Source organism: Olea europaea, chromosome 18, assembly GCF_002742605.1.
Source record: "Olea europaea var. sylvestris chromosome 18, O_europaea_v1, whole genome shotgun sequence".
NCBI classification, from domain to species: Eukaryota; Viridiplantae; Streptophyta; class Magnoliopsida; order Lamiales; family Oleaceae; genus Olea; species Olea europaea.
Window position 1 is genome coordinate 15604250 of NC_036254.1, and position 19677 is coordinate 15623926.

General features: G+C 32.3%; 1 protein-coding gene across 1 annotated transcript; it reads left to right on the forward strand.

The window, feature by feature from the left end:
- The first annotated feature begins 13597 nt into the window (after positions 1-13597).
- On the forward strand, positions 13598-16039 carry LOC111367607 (purine permease 3-like). Its single transcript, XM_022988569.1, has 2 exons — positions 13598-14362; positions 15556-16039. Exons 1-2 carry the CDS (start codon positions 13634-13636, stop codon positions 15904-15906), a joined length of 1080 nt encoding a protein of 359 aa, XP_022844337.1. The 5' UTR covers positions 13598-13633; the 3' UTR covers positions 15907-16039.
- Positions 16040-19677: the final 3638 nt, after the last annotated feature.

The window sequence follows — 19677 nt, forward strand, 5'->3', positions numbered from 1 at the left end:
AAAAACTTATTTTCTTGGGTATGCAGTTAGTGCAAAGGGAATAGAAGTAGATGAGAGAGAATCAAGGCTATCAAGGAATGACCAATACCTAAAAATACAACTGAGGTAAGGAGCTTTCATGGGTTGGCTAGTTTCTATAGGCGATTTGTTAAAGACTTTAGCACAATTATCACACCACTCACGGAGATTGTCAAAAATAGTGTAGGATTTCAATGGGAAGTAGAACAAAAACATGCGTTTAACACTATTAAAGGTATAGGTCATACAAATTACCTATTTTAGTACTTCTTAACTTTGACAAAATTTTCAAGATTAAATGTGATGCCTCAATATTAGGTACTGGAGCTGGTTTAATGCAGGATAGAAGGCAGATAGCTTACTTCAGTGATAAGGAATTATATGCACTTGTTCAAGTTTTGGAGACATGGTAACACTACCTATGGCCAAAGGAGTTCGTGATTTATATTGACCATGAATCTTTGAAGCATCTATGAGGTCAAGGTAAGCTAAACAAGAGGCATGCAAGATGGATAAAGTTCATCGAGACATTCCCATATGTTATTCGCTATAAACAAGGTAAATAAAATGTGGTACCGAATACATTATCAATGAGGTATGTGCTTTTAACTTCTTTAAGTGCTAAATTTTTAGGTTTTGAATAGATTAAGGACATGTATGCTAATCCTGAATTTTTCTAATACTTATGAATCATGTAATAAAGGGGTTGTAGATATGTTCTTTAGGTATGATAGGTATTTATTTTGGAAAAAACAAATTATGTGTTTTTAAATGTTCAATGAGAGAGTTGCTAATAAGATAAACACATAGTGGTGGGTTTGATGGGACATTTCGGGGTTAAGAAAATCTTAGAAATGCTAAGTGAACATTTTTATTGGCTTAAGATGAAAATTGATATTGATCGGGTTTGTACTAGATGCATCACTTGTAAAAAAGTTATGTCTAAAGTTTTACCTTAAGGGTTGTATACACCATTACTAGTTACCAGTGAACCTTGAGTTGATATATCTATGAATTTTGTATTGGATTTACCCAAGACTCAGATAGAAAGAGACTCAATATTTGTGGTGGTAGATATATTTAATAAAATGGCACATTTTATTCCATGTCATAAAATTGATAATACCACCAATATAGTGGATCTATTCTCTAAGGAAATAATGCATTTACATGGATTCCTATAAGCAATGTATCGGATAGGGATGTCTTCTTAGCCACTTTTGGCGAGTTTTGTGGAATAAATTAGGCACAAAGTTAATTGTTCTCTACAACCTACAAATTGATGGATAAATTGAGGTAGTCAATAGGACCATGATACAATTGTTACGCACTATCATTCATAAAAATTTGAAGAGTTGGGAAGAGTGCTTACCATTCATTGAATTCGCATATAATAAGGCCATAAATTCTACTACTTCGTGTTTTCCTTTTGAAATTATATAAGGTTTTAATCCACTATCACCTTTGGATTTAATTGTTTTACCTGTTAATGAATGAGGTAGTTAGATAAAAAGAAGAAGGCAAAATTGGTGAAATCAATCCATGAAAAGGTAAGAATTCAAATTGAAAAGAAAAACAAGCACCGTGCTTCGTAAGAAAACAAAGGTCAAAATAGTATTGCACTTGAACCTGGGGATTTGGTTTGGGTACATTTGAGAAATGAACGCTTTCCAAAATAAAGGAAATCAAAGTTGTAACCATGGAGAGATGGTCCATTTCAAGTCCTTTGAAAGGGTTAAAGAAAATGCTTACAAATTAGATCTTCCTAGTGAGTATAATATCTCAGCTACTTTTAATGTGTTTGATCTTTCTCTCTTTGATGTAGCTACATATTTGATGTCAAATCCTTTTGAAGAGAGAGGAGATGATGTGATCTATGGAACGAAGGCAACAAATACAAGTCTGGGCAAGGATCAATTGTTTGTTGAAGAAGGGCTAATGACTCGATCGCAAGCAAAGCGAGTTAAAGAAGTGATGAGATTACTTATGGAAGCTATAATGGACGAAACATTGATCATGGCGACAAAGGAACAAGTTTCATGGGAGACTTGGGAACCGAAACAAGTTTGTTCAACACTATTCAAGTAATGGACAAAGGAATTAAAATCTCCAACTATGCGACTGCATAGTTGCACCTAGCATGCGATCCCAAGCTACATTGTAGAATTCAAGCTGAGCATTTGAAGGTGATCTATACAACCGCATAGAGTTGCACTATGAGGCAGCATAGAGTAAAATCGTAATGCTAATTTTTCAATTTCACTAATTTTCTTAATTTTTTAAAACACTAATTTTTGGTATCTTTTGTAATCTTTAGGATTCATTTTTCGTTTCAACTAGGGTTTTATGGGTTCTTATAAATAGAACTCATTATTTCATTGTAAACAATTCATTTATTCATATCAATTGAGAGATTAATTTGTAAGCATATTTTGCTTTCATTTCATCATTCTTCATTGACGAATTCTAAACTTATCAAGAATTATTTTCTTGTGGTGTTCAAATAATTTGAATGAGATTCGTGAAACTTGTGATCAAGGAGTCAAAATATTGACGGCGATTGTGTTGATTACTTGATTCAATATTTTTGACTCAAATTCAAAACTTCGATTTATTGTCTTTCTTGGATTGTGATTCAATCTCATGTAGGTTTCGTAACTACTATTCGCATCAAGCTTGCATACTTTGTAAACATATTTGGATTCAAAACATTCGAATTGTGTACATTACACTTTCTTTTTGCAAGTTCCTGCTAAAGAATGCAATTTTAGCATCTATTTGCCATAACTCATAGTCATGATATCCAACTATTGTAAGCAAAAATCCGAATGGATTTTAACATGGTTATATGGTAAAGGTTTCATCAAAGTCCATTCCTTGTGTTTGTATATAACATTTTGCAACTAGGCTTGCTTTATATATATATATATATATATATATATATATATATATATATACTGAGTTCATTTCGAATTCTTTGGCTTTCTTGACTTCCTTAAGTCAACACTAGACTTTATATCTGTGGAAATTAGTAAGTTCATCATCCTCGATTAGTAAAGCATGATTAGTAATCGTACCTTCTAGGATATTGTATAATCCTTAAGATTATACGAAACTGACATGTCCTCAATAGTCTCTACGTTCTAATCAAGAATATTTCCCTTAGCTGCTGTAAGATCAAACTTAAGTTTATCTACTTTGCAACTATATCTGTGGATTCTTGAACTCCTTTGAGATCTCTTCTACTCCCATTATCCTCTCCTCGAATGAACTATTTTTCTAAAAATATGACATGTTTTGAGATGAACACTTTACTCTCAATAGGATTGTAAAATTTGATATCCAAATATTTGTTTTAGATGTCCCACAAGTATGCATTTATCGAATTTAGTCTCAAACTTATCCATTCAGTGAACTTCACATAAGCATCACACCCTAAACTTTAATATGAGACAAGTTGGGCCTTTTTACCTTTCTATAACTTTTTATGACATTTTGTCATCCGATTTAGATGGAACACGATTTAGTGGATATCACGCAACAATTAATGCATGAGCTCAAAACAATTTTTGAAGGTTTGCATGGCTTGTTATTAATCGCACTATATCTAATAGTCTATGATTTCTTCTTTAGATATACCATTGTGTTGTGGTATATGCTAGGGAGTCCACTATTGAGAGAATCTCATTCTCTTTTAGATAATTTAAAATTCATCTTTAAGATGTTCTTCACCTCGATCGGATCTTAGAGTGAGAATACCTTTACTTAATTTATTCTCTACTTGTAACTTGAATTCCTTGAATCTTTTCAACAGCTTCATGTTAGAATTTCGTTAAATAAATATGACCATTTCTGAATAAATCATTAAAAAATGTGATGAAATAAGAGAAACATCATCTACCATTAATTGATATAGGTCCACATACATCACTATATATTAGGCCCTATAATTGTGTAGCACTTTCTCCTTTTCAATTGAAAAGGAAATTTGTTCTTCCTACCTAATAGATATGATTTGCATTTGTTAAATGATTCAAAATCAATTGACTCCAAATATCCATCTCTATATAATTTGAAAATGCTTTTATGCGACCAAGTCTGAAATGCCAAATACAGGTAATATTTAGGCTATCACTTTAATGCACTTTTGTTTTTATATTTATTATGGAATACTCGGTACTTAGAATATAAATGTCATTTTATAGTTTACCATAACCATCACGATCTCATCAAGATGAAAGGAACAATAGTTGTCCTTAACATTAAAATAATTCATATCTAGATATGAAGTTTAAGTAATTTTCTTGGCAATGGTGTGAATAGAATAATATTTTTTAATTCTTATACTAAACTCAAAGACAATGGCAAAAAGTAAGATCTTATAGGAAATGCAGCAACATTTATTAATTTTCAATGTACAAGTTCGTTTCTACCTTTTGCAGTGATCTACTTCTATATAATTTCTATATATTTATACAAATATGAAATCTATATCTGGTATCTATACCTAAGAAGCTAATGCAGTAGATATAAGCCTTGCGGTTTCTCTTCCAATGACCTTTGATTCCACAATAACATAAAGGGTCATTGGACTTGATCATGTCCTTATTTGCTTTGACTACATTAGCCATCTTAAATGCTTTCCCAAAGCCTCCTTTAAACTTTCCCTTAATGCCCTTAGAGGAATCAATAACTAAGACTTGCCTAAATGGTTGAAGCATCAACTAAATTCATACAACAAACTGAAAAACATTTCAGGTTCAAGTAAAGAATTTGGATAATCAAATGGAACCAATATCTAAAGCACTTTTAGAGAGACAACCAGGAACCCTAACAAGTGACATTTAAAAAATCTTAAATAGAAGAAAACGGCAATAAGTGCTGTAGAGAATGAAATAATTGAGGATTCACCGGTGAAACCACTAACTCAAGTTTAGGCAATTACCACACGGAATGGAGTTCAACTTCCAAAAATTACAGTTAAGAGATAGGTGGTAGTAAATGAAAACTTACCTTCCACATATCAGGAAAAAGTGGATTGATCGAAGCAGTTAGCAAAGATAGTTTCAAATTAAAGGCCAGCTAATGCACAGGTTAAAGCAATCGTTCTTATCAAGACATATGTGCCTTCTGTCCTCTTTCCTTAGAGACTGTAGAAAATGATGCTCGAAGAACAATTTGAGAAGTTTCTAGATGTGCTAACGAAGCTTTACTTCAACTTACTATTCATTGATGCAATTATGCAAATTTCAAGCTATGCAAGACTTTTAAAAGACATGATATCAAAGAAAAGAAAGCTTTTGGATTCTGAAGAAGTGGTATTGAGGAAAGAGAGCAATGTAAGACTGCAAAATAAATTGCCTCGCGAACTCAAGGTTCCAAGTAGTTTCAATTTACCTATTTCACTAGGTAAAGAATTTTTTTTAGTATTTTCTATGATATAGATGCAACTGTTAATGTAATACCTTTATCTACCTACAAGAAACTAGTACTTGAAGAAGTGGACGAAACAATGGTGTTATTATAGCTAGCCAATAAAAGCATCAAATATCTAACAAGTAAGGTCAAGGATATCCTCATTAAAACTGAAAATTCGATATTCTCGGCTGACTTCCTTGTTCTTGACATAGTCTTAGATCGAAATATTTTAATAATCTTGTGTCCATTTTTCGTAGCAACAGTTGAACCAAGATTGATATGAAGAAAAGTGAGTTGACTTTAAGGGTGATGGATGAACAAGATGTTTTTAAATTACACAATCCATCCAAGTAACCATCAGAACTTGAGGCGTGCAATTGTATTGATAAAGATGATCCATGAAGTTCTTTGGAGAGAAAATCTAAATGGATGGAATTCTTTGTAGAGATGAGAGCGGAGAGTTCAATGTTTGAAGAGCAAAAAAGGATATAAGGCTGGAAAGTGTGAGTGAAAGGTTGAAAAATTCCATTTTGAACCACCATGATCATATCCGCTACAAAGTCTAGCTAAAGAATTTACAACCCAATTATTAACCATTTAATTTATTATGCTTTATGTGTTTGCATTGTATGTAGTTTATTAGGTTGCATTAGTTTTAGACATGTTTTTATTTAAATAAAAGGGTCATCGTATCTATTTCAAGCCTAGAAAATATTCCTAGTAAAAAAAGGTAGGAAAACTATTAGCACGTTTTACAAGGCTCAAAGGAGTCAAAAAAATTTTGATTATCATACAGATCAAATTATAGTCTTTTAACTATTTCTTGACTCTTATAATTGTTTTTTTATTTCAAAGGTACCAAAAATATCAAACAGAAAGAAGCTTAACAAACTAAAGAAAGGAGTGGAATGAACCAAAAAGCTTACTTCCAAAATCAGACTAAAATTTGGGAAGTGCCTATTTTCTTTCTTCCCCAACCCTTTATGTTGCTAGATTATACTTTAAGACATTGTAGACAATGCCTACTTTAAATTTGGGGGTAGAAAATATTGAGTTTTTAGTTTTAGTGTTTATGTATGATTGTATGTTTATTGCTTTATTATATATGAGAAAAAATAATAAAAAATATTTTCATTTTAGTTTGCTTGCTTGTATGGATTACGTAGCTTGGCTGGTAATGAATATTTTTGAAATCATGTGTGTTTTATAAACTATGAATAGATTATGTGTTTAGATTGATGGATGCTTATTCATAAAAAAAAACTTGATACTATTTGTGCACATGAATTAAGTTTGATTTTATGAACTAATGAATTGATTCATATGCTTGATAGATTGAAACACTAGAACTTAGATGTTAAATTTAAAAAAAATAAAATTAATACATAGCTTGGGGGTGATTTACTGTTGCAGGAAGATATGGATATAAATGAGGATTTCATAGGTGTAATATTTTACTTGGATTGTCTAATGAAATTAGGTAAAAGTCTTATATTAAGAAGCCCATTTTTCCAAACCAGTATTTAATAAGTGGCACTGCACTAATTTTGACAAAAAAGGTTATCTTATTGTAAAACATCTCTTCTTATCCCTATGACTTGACAATTAAGTCTACAAGGGAATCTATAACTTGGTGTCTTATAGTCATCTGACTTGAGAATCATTGACCGAATGGTCGCTACAAGAGTTATTCAAAAAGTTTAATGGAAAGAAGTCTGCACATAAAAAATATAGCAAATATGAAATAGTAGGTGCATGATTAGAAGACTTACAACATGTCTTGATTAAGCCCCAAATATTTGTTTGAAAGAATTAGACTTTTGACAAGGGATTATCAGCCAAGTTAAGCATTCGAGGTTGAAGCGACCAAAAAATCTAGAGAATCCTTATTTGTTGAAGTGTTGACATGCAATTAGTGAGATAGATATACCTAAATTGGAAAGGATGATATTAATATCAAAAGAAATTCCACTTTAGATTACACTTTGGGAAAAAAGTGAAAAGAATAATTTTGGGGTGTAAGTCTTACGAGTGAAGAAATGACGAATTTGACTATTGAGGGCAGGGAATTAAAACAACTTGCAATTTTATAATGTTATACTTGATTCTTCACGTACACATATCAGTATTGTATTTGAGAAGTTGATGCTGATTTGGTATTGTGTCCTTGATGTTGTTTATAGATTTAATACAATTATTCCAATCCTATGATAAAACAACAGGTTATCTAACCAAAACTTTGTTGCATGTACATTTGTTCATAAGTTATGATTTTGTTTGAGAACAAACAAACATTTAATTTTGGAGATGTTCTATAAGTGCATTTTATACACTTATTTGGACTTTAAAATATTAACATTTCATTGTTCTTATGATAAAAATAGTCTAAATTAGTGCATATTTTGTTTATTAAGTAAAACTCGGTGATTGAGAGTGGAATTGAAGCAAAGAAGTGAAAAACGGCGAAAATAGTGAAACTCAAAGTTTCCAAACTCAATTGTAACTTTTCAGTAGTTGATTCGAACATAAAACAATAATTGAACATTGCTTCAAGTTAATTGGATGCAATTAGAAGTTCAAAAGGAGTGAAATATGATCAAAGTATTTTTTACAAATCAATGTCCAACCGCACACATTATGTTCTAATTTTTTAGGCAGAGACTAAGACCTATTTTTGGCATAATCAACATTCATACTAACAAATTTCTAATTCTAGTTAAGTTGATCCTTTTGAGTGCTTTTCAACATACTTTAAATCGCCTTGATCGAATTATTGAATAAAAAATTATGATAAAAATACTGACGGCTGCACAGAGACAAAAACATGTGCTCGTGAAAGCAAATTTCCTTATTTAATTGGAAGCCTTCTTGGATTCAATTTTGGAAATATTTTTAGTCAAATGTCAAGGATTATAAATACAAAAGAGTAGAATACATTAAAGGGAACATCGCACACTCCATTATTCATCAATAACATCATTAAAGAGAGGCCAATATATTGTTATTGTGAGAATTAAAGGGCAATTACAAGAGTTTCAGCCTTAATTTTTTGAGAGACAACAAGAAGATATATTGGAGATTTGTCAAGAAACCATTGAAGAGTTTCAAGATTTCAAAATTCATCTTATTCTTCTTCATTAATTTAAAATTCGAGTTATGGTCTTCCAATTAATTATGATTTCTTGTGATTTCGTAATGCTATGCTAGGGTTTTAATTACTAAGACATTGATTAACCCTTATTATGATGTTTTAATATAATCGATCATTTGACGCTCAATATGTGTTTATTCTTGGATGATTGTTATAAGATTTAATGACTTGTCAATTACTTGATTACTAATTGGATTGGTTGTGAGTTTTATTAATTTTGAAAGAAACAATAGGACAGAATGCACTTTATAACAACTATTGTAATAATAGGAGACAGATATATACCAATATGTTTTGCACGATTTCTATAAATGTTCTAGCGTTTTTAATACATGTTTTTATGTTTGAATCTTTCATAGTGATATAAGAAGTTCACATGAGAGGATATATTTAGTTGACATATAGAGATGCTTTTAAGTAACTTATACCATTAATCAACAAGATTGTACACATATTGTCATGTCATTTAATTGCACTGAAGGATTAATAAGGAGGATTCAAGGTCTTAGTAACCTTATCATCTAATTTACAAAAGCTCATAATTTTATCACTAAAATTGTTTTTTAATTAGTTAATTCGTTTAAATTCTCCAAACAATTTTGTATTTGATTAAAGTTAACATTAATTGACACTAGATTAAGCATGCATTTGGTACTATATTACTTGTTCGCGATACCGTATACTTGCAGGAAATCAAACGATCAAAATGTCAAAGGTTCACCCAGTGGCCTTTTGCAAACTAGAGTATTTGTAAGACCTTTGCCTCGATGGTAGAGTTGACCTATGGTTCATGATCGTGGTAATATATTACTTCATAATGTAGTTAGAAATAAAACCTGTAACCAATATCACCAAAGTTGATATATATAAGTTCATCTGGAAAAATATTATCTGTCAATTCAAAATCCCAAAATCTATTATCTTAGATAATGGCACACAGTTCTACGAGAAGAAGTTCCAAGCTATGTGCGAAGAACAAAGAATTCATAGACATTTTTCCACTACACATTGTCCTCATGCTAACAGACAAGTGGATCAGTGAACAAAACCTTAAAAAACATTTTGAAAGGAAAGCTTAAATCCTCGGATAGATTGTGGGCTGACGAATTGATACAATTTTATGGTCTTACCGTAACGCTATGAGGACTGCCACAGGAGAGATTCAATGAAGCTCTCCATATATAAAAGAAAGATGGAAAGGACTTTCAATTCTAAGGTTCGCACGAAAAACTTTAAAGTAGAAAATCTAATTTTCCTTTTTCTTTTTAAAAAAAAAAACTCTTTTTTACGGACATAAAAATAGGATCAGGTTCTTTAGGACGAAATTGGGAAGAGCCATATACTATAGTCAAATTAATAAGAATGAAAACTCATTCAAAACGAAATTTTGACGAGTACTTCTCCAAGTCATTCAAAAGATAACTTTCAAATGAATCTAAAACCATGATGTCCAGGTGGTCTTTCTGGGCTATCACTCACATTGGGATTGAGACACGACTAGGACTTTCGCGGGGTGGCAGTGGGAGCCTACTCTAGCAATATCACATGAGTGGGGGAAAAAAAATGTCTGTGAAAGGCATAACAACTAATGTATCCAGTATTCAGGGTCCACATAATAATACAAGCACAATACCCCATATATATGGTGATCCTAAGGAAGACACCCGAAGGTGGACATTTATGGTGGATATTGCTATGGTTCGTCAGCTAGTGGCATACCATAAGCATTTTGGTGAAATCAACTTCGAAAAAAGGGAACGCAACTGTCTGATAGTCTACGGCGTAGTAGCCAGCCAACTTGAACACCTCTTCACCCTCAGTAATTCTTCCCAAATGCATCTATGTGAAAAATGTAAAATATGGTAAATGAAATATAAAGGGATTATTACCAATTGGTTAGTCTCATTTCCCTTTTTTTTATTTTTTTTTTATTTTTTTTATTTTTTTGGTTATTTGTTGACGTTGATGCAAAGAGGGAATCATCCCAATCCCAAATGCTCGCTGAATCATATATTTCCCAGATATCAGAGCCAGACAGAGCGAGCACAATGGCGTCGATAAAGATGATGATGATTATAAAACACCATCACCCCTAAAGACCTATTTTGAGAATTAGTTTAGAAAAACACTATGAAATCGTTTTTCCAAAGAAACAATGCACCTAAAAATTCTCTGGACGGAATTAAAAAAATAATCTTAGTACCTTAGAATGAAACTAAAACAATAGCATTGGCAAAGTATTTATAGTTTTTGAAAGCATTTCCTAACCGTTGGATCCCAAAAACCAGTAATCTTGATCATTCAAAAACAAAGTAATCCTAACCACTAAATAAGGAAAAGTATATTCATGTGTGTGGTTCAGATCATGCCTATTAATTACGCACAGAGGAATATATGCGCACTGGAAAATGTATGGACGGATGGAATATGAAGGAGTCTGTTAAGCTGATCACATGTCAATTTTCATTAATGCGTAGATCAATCTTGGAAATTTTAGTATTAAAATCTTTACCTGAAGTTCACAAGTTTGCTGCTTAATATAAAAATAATGATATTTGTAGTCCCTCACTATTGTGTCGAACCATATGACATACATGTGACAGTTAGTAATTTATTGTATAAGGTAATAAAAAACTACCACATTAATGTATCAAATCACTAACTGCTACATTATATCATATAAGGTCAATTACAGCTGTGAATGACTGCAAATAACATTACTCTTAATATAAATAGTTAAGCTCGAACTTTGTGGACTACTTGTTGATTATCCTATCTCATTTTCGCTAAGAATCGGTTCACTAATTAATCAAGTTAAGAGTTTGGTAAAAATTTCTAGGCTAGCCTATTGTAAAATTATTAAGGCACACACCACTGTAAATTAAAAAATAAAAAATATTTTTAGGTTTGCTTAACGAAGAAACTAAACAAAGTTATGAACATAACATAAATGAATAGATTCGGACTTTGGGGACTATTTATTGTCAATTAAAATTTACAAAGGGGTTAGTAGCAAACATATACCAATGCCGGCGAATGTTTTTAAAGTCACGTGAACTATGTGCAAGCTCATGATAAGGTTGGCAGACATTTGTAGTATGAAAGCCTTTTATAATCAATCTTAAGCATAAACGGCGAGCAAATATACTGTGACTGTTTTCACCAAATATTCATCAGCAAAAGTCACATCAAAGCACACATGAATTAATGCATAACTTCACAACAAAATAAATAAATAAAAAAAAGGTTGAACCCCAACTTTAAGGGTCCCCCACCGCTCTTATCCTGGAACATCGTGAGAGAGGTAAATCGCAAGTTATGCCTCCAAAGGTACAGGTGAAAGGCTGCTTGTACACTTGCACTTACCCAAGAGCCAAATCCATATTTCAGGATTCGAACCCTTGACGCGACAGCCTCATCAAAGCACACTTGAATTAATGCATAACTTCACAACAAAATAAATAAAGAATATATGGACTGGTGAATAAAACGAAAAAAATCTAATAGATTCAGTTAGATGTTAACCAATCAATTATTGGCACGTGTCATTCATAAAAATGATTTAATTACTTCCAAACCTTGTTAAAAATCTATAAATAGGTATAATTGAGATCGAAGAAGGGCATGCAAATCAAAATTTCTCCTTTTAGTTTAGGAAAAGAAAGTCCTAACTATATTATGAATGACGTCAACACATATCATTTTTAAAAGTTTTCTTTTAATGCTCCTATAAATGGAGATATGCAGTGTATCTTATATTCAATAATTGTGACAAGTGACAACCAAGATATTAAAAAAAAAAAAAAGAAAAAAAGAAAGAAAGGTTTATTATATCAATATTGGAATATAATACATGCCCGTCCTTGTGACTCAAATTTTCAACTTGTCTTGCTCCCAATCAAGCCAAGTGCATAGTGACACCATGTTCTTTATGCACAATGTACAATTGATTGATCTTCTTACATTAAACTAACCAGGCCTACTACATTTTACAATTGATTCATTAAATTTCATTATGTTTCAAATGTATCACTAACTTTAGTATAGTTTCTATTTTTGTCAGTAAGCTTCAATTTGATTACAGATTTTATCGTTGTATCCCACGTTTCTTGAATAGATAAAACTTGCTCAATTGACAGTCATACAACATCGTATCTTTTTTTGTAATTATTGCATGACATGCTAACTTACCACTATAGCATGCCATAAAAGTGTAAAATGAAAACATGTATTCAACCCTTTTAAGCTAAAAGCATTGTCTTAACTATCAATTCATCAATTTTGTCTCTACCGTGTCACGTATTGATTTTGTAGAGGATCAGTTAAACTTGTCTAGTTGTCGGCTAACTAATTACCTGTTTGGGGATGATAGGAGTTTGACTATAATAGAGTGATGAAATTGATACTTAATTGAGTTCAATTACATAAATGAGACTAATTATATTTTAGTGACCTAGCTGAGATTTCACTGAAAGTTTAGTGTCCACTGATGAAATTTACCCACCTGCTACAAAACGGATAATTAAAATGTGGGAAATAAATATAAGGGTCCCAATTAAATTTTCTTGGCCCTTAGGTCCCTCATGCTTTAATTTTACTGCAGATTGATCCTCACTTAGTTGATACTGTCAAATTTTCGTCAAATTGTCTTACACCTTGTATGTGATGATTTATTTAAGTCATTTTCGTGTCCTATTTTGTTAAGTGACAATTAATAAAGTGAAAGATTCCCTTTCTAACTTTATTTGAAGAAATTGAGTGTGAGTTGACTCAAAAATCCTGAAAAGCAAAAGAAAAAATGATTGTTTAATTAATCAAGCGACTACCAATATACAGCAAAGATAAAATTTGGGTAGTAAGGCTCAAAAAATTTGATTTAGATTTATGTGCTTTATTTGAGAAAGTTTGATGGGTGTAACTGCAAATTTTCCTTCAATTGATTTAGATATTTTCTTTGTTATAATCAGCCATAAGCCAATATCCTTGGGATAATATAATAATATAATCTATCTGAACCACTTTCTTTCCTCACTCCAATCTTGCACCATGGATACAGCAAACACGGAAACTCAAACTAACACCGGCATGAAGAAAGCCCTTTTGGGCCTCAACTGCATAATACTAGCCATAGGCAACTGTGGCGGTCCTTTAGTCATGCGTCTTTACTTCATCCGAGGAGGCAAAAGAATCTGGTTTTCAAGCTGGCTTCAAACCGTTGGCTGGCCAATCATTTTCATCCCTCTCACAATAGCATACATACACCGCCGCAAAACTGGCGGCTCCACCACCAAAACCCAGTTCTTTTTAATGAAACCTCGCTTATTTATCGCCTCAGCAACCATTGGAGTTTTGACCGGACTCGATGACTACCTCACCGCCTATGGTGTTGCGAAACTACCAGTTTCGACCTCTTCTCTTATTATTGCAACCCAGCTTGCTTTCACTGCAGGATTTGCGTTTCTTCTTGTTAAACAGAAGTTTACGGGGTATTCGATAAACGCTGTCGTCTTGTTGACTGTTGGGGCTGTAATTTTGGGTCTTCATACAAGCAGTGACAGACCAGAGGGTGAATCGAAAAAGGAGTATCTTTTAGGTTTTTTCTTGATACTTGTTGCATCAGCTTTGTATGGATTCATTTTGCCTCTGGTGGAGTATATGTATTCGAAGGCTAAGCAGGCTATTACTTATACACTAGTATTGGAGATACAAATGGTTATGTGTTTCTTTGCTACAGCCTTTTGTACAGTTGGAATGCTCATCAACAATGATTTCCAGGTTTCTCTCTCTCTTCTACCAGCCTAGATCTGTTATTCCAAATTTGTCATTCAATCAATGCACTTTTGACGTATTGAAACCTCACATCTTTTGCGGGGATATTAAGTGGAGCAAGTCGTTGACTGGCTCGGGATAGGTCCTGGGGTGATGTTATAGACACCTTTCCATTCATTATATATGGAATACTTCATTTTATTTCCTCTGCCTAAAGTCCCAACTAAAAGGTGAAATGATTTTATATTATCTCAATTGAAGTAATGAGCATCTCAATATAACTCACAACGAGTTGAGCTGACTCATGCCCGATGCAAGTCGAGCAGCGAAAATATCGTGCAAGCTGCTCACCGTTTCACGTGAGTTGGCTATCAAGCTGAACGAGCTAGCTGGAGTGCAAACCAACTTATAATCGTTGAGTAAAAATGCAATTTCAACAGACAGATAAAAAAGTTTGGCGAGCTTGAAAATGAGAGCTCGCACTTGGCCCACATCATATGTGAGCGCAAACTGGCTCACGTGCTAGATCTAGTCGTGTCCGCTCGGCTCTCGACCCATTTAACATTTCTACATCATCTTAGCAAATGAAAAGAGGTCAACCTATCTTTGTCACATTGGTACATTAATGTCTTATTATTTGTTAAGAGCATTTCTAATAAATTTTTGATTTTTAAAGAGTATATTCTTTAATTTACAGAGTAAAAAATTTGAAGTACCACAACATGCTATTTATATTTAACACTTAATTTTTATTTTTTAATTTTTTTTTAAAGTTAGATTCCCTTCAAATTATTATATTAAACCCACTTTGTAAATTAAAATGTTAATTTAAAGAGTCTCTTGAATTACAATTTTAAGGATTGACTCTTTAAAATATAAAGAAGGAGGGAGAGTTATGCTTGTATGTGTGAGCGGACAAACACGGCTCTCCCTCTAATATATTACTCACTCCTAGAACATCTCCAGAGACTCTTTAAATATACAATGTAGTAATATATTAGCGAACAAACATCTCCAAGAGACTCTTTGTGCCACTGGATTATGCCCTGGAGGGCGATAGCTCTTTTCTGTACACATAGAAGGTTTGTAATTTTAAATAGTAGAGATGCATAACTAGTTATTTTACAATTGATAATTTTAATATGCACCGCATGCTATATCTGAATTGTTAATTAACAATTACAAGTATGTATGTGTAGGCAATCTCAAGGGAGGCTGAAGAGTATGAACTTGGAGAAGATAAATACTATTTGGTAGTGGTTTGGAATGCTATTGTTTGGCAGTGTTTCTTCTTGGGTTCAATTGGAGTCATTTTCTACTCTTCATCTCTTCTATCGGGCATTGTCTTAACATTTCTACTTCCCGTCACAGAAGTATTAGCAGTAATTTTCTATCATGAAAAGTTTCAAGCAGAAAAGGGCGTCTCTCTTTTCCTCTCACTTTGGGGTTTTATTTCCTATTTCTACGGTGAGATCAAACATGGCACCAACAAGAAGAATGATAAGCACGATTCAAGCCAAACTGAGATGACTCCAACAGTTGTTCCTTGATCTCTTCTATATATACATATGGCTATATATTTTTCTTGTGTGTGTTTTTATTCACTCATCATAAAATTTCAAATATTGTATCATCTTGTCTTAAAACATAAAATGTTAGAGAGTAATTATGTTTCGCCTCTAATGTGTCCCATCACATGCAAACATGGACAAGACAAGTTACGATGCCACCCGGTCAAATGAGATGTACGAAAATTATTACATCATGTTACCAATATATCAAGTGACTTCGTATTTCTCATTGATAAAGAAATCTAATATAGATATGAAATCAAATCAGTAGTCCGTATATAAATTCTATCCAAAGATTACAAGATTTTACAAAAGCTACGTGAAGGAAGCATTTTTACCTCATCAATCTATAAGATACCCATCATAGTTTGCACGAACACAAAATTCCATTCCACTATCTTCCTATCTAGTAATACTAAGCAAAAAGGATAGAAGACAATTCTAGTTTTGGTAAAGCATATTAGTTAATGTGTAACATGCCTGGGAAAATTGAGAGAAGGGGCATCATAGACACCATTTGAGAGATGTGACGATAATTTTAAAAGGAACGAAGACCTACTAAACCAAGTGTTTGCATAACTTTTATCCTTCGTCCATCGAGGAGCTTGTTAAATCTTTCTACTTAATGTTTTGCTTGAGATAATAATGTTAAAATTGTAGATCGATTTAGACTTAGATATATTGATATTATCACTGCCAAAGAATATGTACAAATAGGTCTTGTCTACTCACAATATTGCACTTACTTGATTTTGGATTTTTCTATATTCCATTTAGTGCTGAAGATCTCTTGTTAGAATGGGCATTGATGAGTATCATGGAGAATCATTTAACAAGGATCCTTTACACGTTCCAGATGGATCAATGATGCGGTCAAGAGAAAAGAAGATCAAGAAAGCTATGCAAGGACTTGTCCAAGCTACTAGGTCGAAAGTTCAAGTGCAACAAGCAAGACACCAACCTTCAAAATTGACGTGGAAAAAGAAAAAACCAACCTTAGTAAATTTGATTCAAGGTAAGGACGAAGGAATTAGGAAGAAGGCCTTGCGTGCGCCAAGAGCAACTAGGGAAGCGTGTGCAATTGATGAAATTTCAAAAACCGAGGCTAAAAACTTTGTGCAATACGCACACATGGCACTCCAAAAAGACCAAATGGGATTAGTTCTTCAGTTTGATTCGAACTCTACTCATTTAAGTCTATCATGTCAATTTTTGAGTAATTTAAGTTATTTTAGTCCACCTGTATAAGACATGATTATTATACAAATAATTAACCATTGATTTGTGAGAATCAGTTAAAGTGAGGATTCGCTTTTTTACTTGGTTTTTCAATGAACTATTAAAAACTTATCAAAGATTTCAATCTTTGTAGCGTTCAATCCTGAAATCTTGATCTTATTTTAGCCTTTTTTAGGTGCATATATTAAGTCTTGCCGTGGGTTTTAGGTTAAATCCTACAAGGATCACATGGTATCAGAATTTTGACTCTAAAATAAGATGTTATCCCTTTTTCTTATCATTACTAATCTTTGTCTCATGCGTTGCACGAGTATTATATTTATTATGTTATTATTAGTGTGAAATGTGTAGAATTTAGAAAAAATATTTGAAGTTTTTGAAAATGAGAAATATTTGTCTCACTGTCATTTTGATAATTATTTTTATAAGTTATTTTAATTATTATACTATTTGTCTAATGTAGATGAAGATTTATTTATTTTTCTCTTGATAAATATACAGCAACGAAAACTGATTTCATTTGATGATGGGCGGTGCTTATGCTCTTGTATCCAATTTCGACAGCCCAACTTCACACAACCTCATCGAACAGGTCACCTGCCTTTATCTATGTATCTTCACTTCCCATTGCACATGCATGTGCATGTCACTGTGCTGAAAAATACCTCTGTGCATGTTAGTAAATTGAGATAATAGTTTTAGGTGCACAAAATTGAAAGACAGATCTGGTTTTTGAAGATATTAATTGAGTGATAAATTTTTTGTTGTGCTCTGTCCTTGGACTATATTTGGAAATGCAAAGTGAAAAATATGTCTATACTTTGACAATGTTACCCAACAGAACAAAAGGGAAAGGCTGAATTTTCTCCCTTAATAGTAATTTTTTCGACGACATTTAAAGCTATTTTAGGACTTACGAGCATTTTGATTTATTTGTCACAAAATATAAGTAATTATTAGCCAATTAGATGGAAATTCGACACTTGAGTGGGATACACATTTTTCAGTGATTGAACTAAAATGTCGGAGTGAAACTATAGAAAAACATGCAATTAGTTAATTTTAGCAAACATAGATTTGAATTTTTCTTTGAAAACTGCTGTGTATGAGACCAAAGCATGACGTGGAAAAGATCAGAGTAGGTCATTTTGAGCACTCAATCCATGAGTATATTATCCAAAAATTGTCAATATTGGTGCAACTCTTTACCCGTGAGACAATAATCACCGGAGTGCATGATGTTGGAGCTCGGAAGTTAGAACAATAATTTGATTTTAGCACCAGCACAACTATGAATGTTCATATTAATTTATAAATATTTTCACGGTATATCTATATGAGAACATTGTTTCTCACAAACTTTCAAAGGTTTACCACCTTATCAATAGTATCAATGCTGTGGCATAATTTTCTAATCTTGAATGAAATGTGCAATAAAATCTTCCGACGAAAACTATCTGGAGAAGTTAATTTATGATAATGCAAGGATAATCACAGGTTTTCCCCTATTGCGCGTGGTCTAGATCCTTAATTCTTTACCCCTATTGTGCATGGTTTGGATCCTTAATTCTTATTCTTAAAGTTTCATATGATCTGAAATGAATTTGAGGAAATGGTGAACCCAACATCACTCTTTTTTACAAGCACTTCTAAGCTACACGGATAGCGAGGTCAAAAAAATGTCGGACATGGTGATTTAAAGCTACTAATAATTTTTTTTTTTAAAGGTCATTATGAGAGAAAGACCCAATCAAATCAAAATTCGAAATATTCAATGAACGTTATCGATTGGCTAAGATTGGAATTTGACACATGAAATTGGAAAAAATAAAAAATAAAATTGTGTTTTACCTAGCTTTTGAGAGTTATAATCTATGTGCTATTTGATTATAATCTATGTTATATTCATAAGATAAAAATTACAATATATGTTATTTGAATTTTCTAGCATGGGATTACAGCATTTGAGATATTTACTGACTTCGAGTAGGGATATATAGTAGGGATTTATATAGTAGGGATAAATATCAGTAGATGGATTACAGCATGACGCTTAGAACAAGCTGTAAGAAATTTTCTATTTTAACTTTCTAAAATAGAGGGATGATGGGGTTTGCCTATTTTTACTTTATAATATTAATAATTACATTTAGCTCGAGTTAGAGCCTTATTTTCTTCAAAACTTATTTTTCAAAACTTATTTTTAATCACACGTTCCATGAAAAATAATTATTTCAAAATATATTTGCTCAAAAGCAAAAATAAAATGGAGACTCATATTTCCATACATTACTTCTCCAATTATTCAAACTATAGGAAACTTTATTGTTCATTAGCATCTAAAAAAATGTTAAATTAGAAAGGGTGGAAAATAATCAGTCTTTATTGAAAAAACAAAATAAAAAGCGGAGTGCAGAAAAAATTTAATAAATAGAGTATCTTGAAATTGGAGGCATCAGGGATCGCAATTAAAAAATAATAATAATAACAAAAAAAAAAAAAAAAAAAAAA